The sequence below is a fragment of the Mastacembelus armatus genome, chromosome 11 (genome assembly GCF_900324485.2).
Source record: "Mastacembelus armatus chromosome 11, fMasArm1.2, whole genome shotgun sequence".
Taxonomy (NCBI): domain Eukaryota; kingdom Metazoa; phylum Chordata; class Actinopteri; order Synbranchiformes; family Mastacembelidae; genus Mastacembelus; species Mastacembelus armatus.
The window spans coordinates 9,566,662-9,574,516 of NC_046643.1; the positions used below are offsets into that span (position 1 = coordinate 9,566,662).

Genomic DNA, 7,855 nt, shown 5'->3' on the forward strand with positions numbered 1-7,855 from the left:
TCTAAAAAGCCTTCCAGTAATGTTTTACTGTTTGAGAAAATATAGATTGCTCCTCACAGCAAAAATAATCATGCAATGAGTCTGTGCCTTGCTCAGAAACACTCAGTAACCCATATGTATGTAACTGAGAGAAGACGTGCTACTCAGCTTCATGTTTGTCCAAGTCACTGACCAGTGTCTTGAAACAGACATACCATATGACTGTTTTTACTGAAAAGGTGCTGTGTACTTGACTGGGCTACTTGTACCATGGGTTAAGAAGAGCATTGCTGTGTGACTGAGTTTATGGGGTAAATTAGGACTCAGCACCTGGGGCAAGGAGCGAGTTACTGAGGATGACCTCAGGGTCTTTCCTGCCTGTCAGATGCCATCTCAACCTTAAGCTTAATAGTTTATATAACACCTTTACTTATGCTTTTACTGGCCCATGATTTGAATACTTGAACTTAAAAATACATAATATTGTTTTCTTTACCTCCTATGGACAGCATTTACTTCACGTACATTGGATAGGCTTGCTGTATTATTACTACTACTAGTACTACTATCATCATCATGTAGATTAGCTCTGACAAAAGAAAGTTTATATGACAACATCTTAGTGAGAATCATCATAATCAAATCAACAGGGGAGGTTATTTGTGTGTAACAAAGAAAATGAAAAGATGATCTGCTTGGGTTTTAGATTATGAAGGCAGGTGGCTCCCTCTGCTGTTGACAGATGTATGACAATACTTCTTTTAGATTGGCTAAACATACAAGCTAACAGCAACAGTGCAAAGTGAAACAACACTTGTCGTATCTGTACACAGCAAAGATGGTGAAAGTCATATATTAAAAATGAGTAAAATATCACTAACAAAAGCTTTTGTTTTACTAAAACCAGACAAAAAAACTAACAAAAATCAAATGACAAGATGAATATATTTTAACTTAAAGCCATATCCACTACTGAAATCAGAATATCAGGAATAATTTACATACAACAATTTTATTTAGAATAATTTTTGAGTACTATGCGTCACTTAAAGTCCCTCTACCCTGAGCTTACATTTGTTGGACAATGGTCATGATGGTCAGTGATTTGGAAAATCTGCTATGATCCAGTTCTCTGTTCATTAAGGTGTAGCAATATCTTTCTTAGAAATGTGCACAAAGGATTTACACATGAATTCAAAAGAAAAAGTATTTATTATAGTATAAATCATTTATGGTAGCTTTCTCTATAAGTTTTTCAAACCGTATAGGATAAACAACAATTAACCACAATAACAGATTCCTCTAATAGATATGTGCTTGTTATCTAACGCAGCTGATGCTATTTGTAACCCTTAAAACAGGAACAAAAAAGCTGGATGGAAAAGTGAAGTAAAAATATATATTTTGTATAGTCCTCAACACTATTTCACACAATGTCTGTCACAGTGCATAATACAATATGTGTCTATGATTTGTATCTTTCCAATCCACCTGTGCTTTCTGTATCAGGCATCTTTAGGTGCCACCAGTTGCTCAAAGTGCCACTGTTGTCGGGGGTGGTGGGTGCAAGGGCGCAGGAAGAGATCTCCTGTGTCGGTGTGGGTGTAAACTTCTCTGGCCTTGCTTTGAGGGAGCCCTCCTTCCTTTACAGCCTCCAGACATAACTGAGACTGTTGGTGAACAAGCTGACCACTGAGCTGAGGCAGAAAAACAGAAACACAGTTTGTTAAATGACCATTTGCTTTCAAGACTTTGGAGAGTTACACGTTTTGTTCTTCAAGCTCTGTGTTTTAACACATTCAAAGCAAAACAAAATAATAGACTCTTCAATAAAGTGCCAAGTTCTGATTTACAGTAAGGAAGACCAGGGTTGGTTGTCACGGTGCTTGTTACAGCCACACTAGAGGGCGCTGTGACGTGATGTTGATATCAAACTTTAGGCCTGACTTCCTGTTTGTTTTGCACTGACCAACACAAACAATACACTGACATGAGCAGACATTTTATCATTTTCTTTGCGTTAGAGTAATGTTTCATGTTGGTGTTGTTTTTGTATTAACAGCTTGTAGGTTATTAGTCATTTAAAAGTCAAACACTTATTAAAAAGTCAAAAATAGTAGCTTTCTTTTGAGTCACCATTTAGCAAGCTAAAGCTACGTAGCAGCTAGCTTAACATGTTTGCCCAGAGGTCAGCTGGGGATGGTTGTCTCTCTAAAGTATGAGATGTGTGTTTTTCAGCTGAGGATATGCAGACGGTGATATTTTTTGTGTCTTTGTTGATCAGGAACTTCAAGAGAAAGACAGACAGGGGCAGCACACCAGCAGATTTACATTGAGAGACCAGAGGAAGAGTCATCTGATGAAGAGGAATGTTTTTGCCTGGTCTGCACTGAGCCACACACCAATAGTAAGTCCAGGCCAGTATGGCTCCAATGTGCTGTTCTGCCAAAACTGGGCTCACTGGGCTGTTTGTTGTTGCTGTCCACGTTAGGCAGCTTGTTCATAATGGTTTGTTTGGAAACAGTGGCTGATATTTCTTTGGCACTGCAAATTCTTTCATTTTACTTCTCATCACAGAAGACCGTTCAAATAACTGATCACCTGCTTCAGTCTCATAGTTTAAACATAAGGGGCATTGATAACTGCTATTATAGAGGTGGTATTCATTTCAAAACTTTTTCTGTTGCTTCTAGCTTAAAAAACTTCTTTTATATTATATATCTTCTTTTAAGATCCTAATCTATCACTGAAACCCTATTGAAGCTCTACAGGGACAACCAACCAGTGATCAGGATTGGTTGTCACGTTGTCTTGGAATCTTTAATGGTAAATTACTTCTTTGTTAAATAAGTTCTAAAAATAAAAAGCGTACCACTTTCAAGCCAAGATCTTAATCTTTCATTCAAAGTAGGAATTACTGTTGAAAGATTTTTTGATGATGACTAATTCATACATGAGTAAAAAGTGTCAAAAGAGCTATAACTTACACACAGTCCTAACACTGTCAGTGTAAACCTATCCAAATTTAAGATGGGTGTGGCACTTTAATATTGATTATTTTATTTCAGATTTAATATGATGAATCACAGAGTCTGAAGAGCAAAAGTGAGTAAATACTCAGTTTTGACTGTGAAAGTCTTCAGGTACAATACATATCAAAACAGGTTTAGTTTTCTGTCTTGCCTTTATGAATTTCCACTGGAGTCTACTGGGGGTTGGCTGGTGGGTGGGGCAGGGAGAAAGAACCACCCTCTCTATCTTGGCATCCAAACACAAAGCCCCCATTGGACCCCAGCGCACTTCACCCTCAAAGTTAAGACCACAGTGCTGTGAGGATAGAGCAGATCATCTGTGTTACTGTGTGTCATGTGACTCTTTTCTGCTTTCAACACCATATAACTGGTTACTCTGGTTACCTGGCTGCCTGTCCCACTGCACGGTGCTGTGGTCATGGGTCCACCTTGCAGTCCCTGCCCTGGCATGTAGTTTGCACAGCTGCCGGTGCCTACATTGTACAGCTTAAACAAGCACAAATGCTGTGCATCACAGCCTGTCTTGTCCAACTTCGAGAAATATGTATACTTTGTGTTTGTGTGTTTGTGTTTGTGTGTGTGTTTGTGTTTGTGTGTGTGTGTGTGTGTGTGTGTGTGTGTGTGTGTGTGTGTGTGTGTGTGTGTGTGTGTGTGTGCGTGTGTGTGTGCGTGTGTGTGTGTGTGTGTGTGTGTGTGTGTGTGTGTGTGTGTGTGTGTGTGTGTGTGTGTGTGTGTGTGTGCATATGTGCTACCTCGCCTGACAGTCCAGGTCTATCCTGGGGGATGTAAAGCTGTGGATAAACTGTTGTTAGATACCAGTGGAAGTTCCTGCAGCCCAGACTTCTCTTCAGTCGCAGACGCTCTGCAATATTAGGGCTCTCAGACTGCACAGACAGATTTATGTAGGTAGATTTTCAGGATGTGGTACAAGCCGGTCTCTTGATGAAATCCTGTCAAACACATGCACACACGCATACCTGCCTGATGAAATGAGCAAGTGTGTCTCTTCTGTAGAAGATCTTCCTGTATGCATCCATCCAAGCGTCAGCTATGCGGATCTTGTTTCTCTGAAGCAGCTCCTGGTCTGGGAAGTGGTACGGCAGATGGTGGTGGACTAGGTGAGCCACACGAGAGCACGGAACCACCTCCATGGAGCCCCCACAGGACCAAACCTAGGATAATGTAAGTAATGTAAGTAATAAAAAACAGGTTTACAGTATATAATTGTGTGTGTGTGTGTGTTTTGTTTTGTTTTGGGTTTTTTTGGCATGTTTCTGGCTGTAAAACACTGTGTCAATGGTTTAGGTAAAAAAAATAGAAATAGTTTTTATTCTATGTCAAATAGCTTTAAATGCAGTTCACTAGAAAGACAAAAGTTGTACTACTTATATCAGACTACATATCAGAAGTTTGCATTTTTTAAAAGCTAATCTAAGTGGTTTAATATAATTTTGATCTCATACAGTTGTGAGTTGGTGAAGACATTCCCAGACTTTTAAAATGAGATTTCCATTTGCAAAAGGCTTCATGTCCCAGTACAACATTCCTGAGGCCTTAACAGAAAGCACTTGACTTGCTAAAATACCTTATGTAGCTTAAAATGAAAAACAAAGACAGTCTGTGATCTATCTCTGTCCTGTGAGGTCATGTGAATTAGAGGATATGGCTGGAAAGATCATATTATTCCATTTCTCCTTTACCCTGATTGACAGCTCAATTTGTTCCAGCCCCCACAGCAGCATCCCAGGGTCATAGGTTCCCACACTTTGGAAAAAATGCCTGTCAATGGCCACAACCTCACCTCCCAATGCCGGACTCCTGTAATAGACAGAATAAACATCTTTTTTAAGAGCAAAGAAAATATTTGTCGGTCAGTCTGCATCCATAATTGTGCAACTATGCACACTTGATAAATTTAACTGGCACGAATACAGATGTACTGAAGTAGTAAAAGCATGAGATTGTGGCAGCTGTAAACTCACTGCACAGGTTTAGTATCCAAATCTGGGTCCTTATCTTGCAGCTGAGGGTTTGATTCCCAGTAGAAGTTAAGTCTCCAGTCAAACACTCCCCTGACCGGCCACTGGGTGGCATTGTACTGAAAGGTCTGCCAGTCTATCACATCCATGATGGGGGCCACCACTCTGGTCCTGCACAGACCAATGTTCACCCAAACACTGATTTTTTTAAAAATATATATTCAAATGAATTTTTGTATTTGTCATTTGTCAAGTCGGATGATTCAAAATGGGGATCAATTTATGATGTGTATTTTTTGTCATTCAAACATTATTTAAAGTTTGTGTGTATTGAGAAAAAAAAATATGTGAATGTGTGTGTTTCGAAAAGACAAGTGTCCACGTGTGAGTGTCTTTCAGCCTTTGTCAAACAAGCCAAGCTCAGAAACATGCACCGTCTTCTGTTAGGAATCTGTCCTGGTTCACATATGGTATTTAAAATATTTTCACCAAGAGGCCATGTGTGATGTGATGCTCAGAGGAAATGAAATGAAAACATTAAAGGGAGCAAGAAATGGGAGAAGGGTCAAACATGTGGCTGAGGGAACTGCGTGGTTGTAGATTCCAGGCCAGAGAGTTCAGCCTAATTACCTAGCCTAATTAGAGCCACGCTACAGGCAGCCTGACATCAGGACTAGAGCCAAATCATGAGAGTCGAGGGTTGGATACCCACATGGCACATGTATATCCCTGCTTTGCTAATGATTGAGGAAAACTGATAACCCTGAACTCTCCATCTCCTCAATTTTCTCAAGTGGTTCAGCACAAATCAAGGGAGAAACAAAGAGTTTTGGCTGATGTTTGGATTTTTCCTCCACTTCTTATGCAAATGTTTATTATTATTCTATACAAACCTCTAACTGTCTTATTCATATATTTTTGGCATTAAACCACCAGAACAATTTATATTTAGTGTGATTACAGTGGAATCATGTAATGGAAATGTTGCACTGCAGTTCAGAAGACGCAGCACTTAGAGTGATTAGTACCTGTCCTGGGCCACTCTCTGTAGCAGTGGTTCCAACCAGCCTTTCTGACATTCACAGTGCGAGTCCATGAACACCAGGACCTCCCCTGCAGCTCTGGCAGCACCCAGAGTACGGCACCCTCCAACACCAAGGCGCTTGGTGCTGCGAATTAACCGTACACCATCCAGGTGAGAGACATACTCACTCAAAACGCTTTTTAGGTGACCTGAGGGGTGGACAATCAGACGTGCCGTCAGCAAATCAGCAGGTCAAGTAGTTGGATGAATATGGTTCACTGTGCATACCGTGCTGGCTCAGGTCGTCCACCAACAGAACCTCCTGCAGGAACTGTCTGGGCGCAGTATCGAGGACGCTGTGCACGGTGCGCAGGAGGGTGGACCAAGCCTCGTCATGGAAGCAGATAACAACACTGGCCGAGGGCAGTGACTTGGTGTACTGCTCCCCCAGACATCTGTCAAGTGGGAGCGCACATTTACATAGTCGAAGCAGCAGCATAAAAGTAGGGTCGTTTCAGGGTCAGCGCACAAAAGTTTGGGTTATTTTTTCTGTCATGCGCTTTAACCAATATGTCGTGCACTCACCCAGGGTGCCGAGCCTCTGGCAGCCCACGACGCAGTGAGATCCTCTCGCTAACCGCCTCGTTGAACCCGTACTTCTGAAATGCAGCCAGCTCCAGATCCCTCTTCAGTCCTACCAGGTGTAGCCGGACTGGTTTGCCAAGTTCTCCGTGCGTCAGGGGCGCCTGAGCAGTTATGCTCCTATTGGCTCCGGGTAGAAGCACCTTATAGCTCCCCTTCCTCTGCGGCGGACTCTTGGTGCCCTGTGTGGATGGCACGAATAAAAGCTGGTCTTCTTGCAGAGATTTCAGCCGTGCGAGGCCGAGCTCTAAAGCAGGATCTCTAGAGTCCACGATGACCTCCAGGTCCGGTGGACTGGGAAACCGCTGGAGAGGGCGGCGGGGAGGGCCAGGTTTCTGATGACTGTGATTTCTATCTCGATTAAAAAGGTCCAAGAGCGCCAGTGTAACCAGAGCGAACCCGAGGAGCAGAAGCCACAGACACAACATCCTCCTCCGGATAGTAACTCTGCCCCACAGCCTCATGCTGGAGAGTGCAGAGGAGAGGGGAGTGGGGCACTCAGAAGTTAGCCCAGTGTTGTCGTGAGTTCTTCATTGTTGAGCTTTGCATCAACTTTGAAGACGGTTGCATTTCACCAATGTGATGAGAGTCTACAGGGACTATCCAATAAAGAGAAAACCAGAGAAATCGCAGATATTCATCAGACGAGTAGAGCTGGATCCATGAAGCGAAAGTCTCGGGACACGAGACAAGGAAAGTTCAAGATGTAACCTTAACTTCTGAGCAGTGGAGGTGCGCACTTTGCGTCGCATCCTGCCCATCCCGCGGTCCTAAAGCCTGTGTAAACCTGAACTCATACATATCGACTGGAAGATGCACCTGATGCATCCACCTGCTCCTACATCTGTTTAAGGAGCTGATTCTCAAAGCAATATCAATAGATCAAATAGTGACGGGTATTAAAACACCCTAATGGGGGAAAAATAATAAAACAATGATCAGTCTGGGTAAACTTACTATGTTTCATGGTGTTTTCATGCATTTTCTTAATAAGTCTAGGATTGATATTGTATCATTAGTGTGCACAACTCTAAAATTCTTAAGTTTATACTTGTGATTTTAAATGACACAAGTATTTCAAAACAGATTTTCTGCCAGCAACAACAGTGCATTTTATAAGTCCACAGTGGCATGAGACACTTTTTCTATTTCCTCCTACTTTGTGTGAGAGAGTCTGCTCGGTGCGTCACACATCAAAG

General features: G+C 42.1%; 1 protein-coding gene across 1 annotated transcript; it reads right to left on the reverse strand.

Annotated features, from left to right (window-relative positions):
* Nucleotides 1-1,180: 1,180 nt before the first annotated feature.
* On the reverse strand, nt 1,181-7,361 carry LOC113126469 (polypeptide N-acetylgalactosaminyltransferase 15). Its single transcript, XM_026300494.1, has 10 exons — nt 6,600-7,361; nt 6,303-6,469; nt 6,019-6,223; nt 4,994-5,161; nt 4,712-4,829; nt 3,989-4,183; nt 3,764-3,895; nt 3,396-3,497; nt 3,163-3,306; nt 1,181-1,676 (listed from the first exon to the last, which is right to left on the reverse strand). The coding sequence occupies exons 1-10, from the start codon at nt 7,118-7,120 to the stop codon at nt 1,485-1,487; spliced, it is 1,944 nt and encodes a 647-aa protein (XP_026156279.1). The 5' UTR covers nt 7,121-7,361; the 3' UTR covers nt 1,181-1,484.
* Between the last annotated feature and the right edge of the window lie 494 nt (nt 7,362-7,855).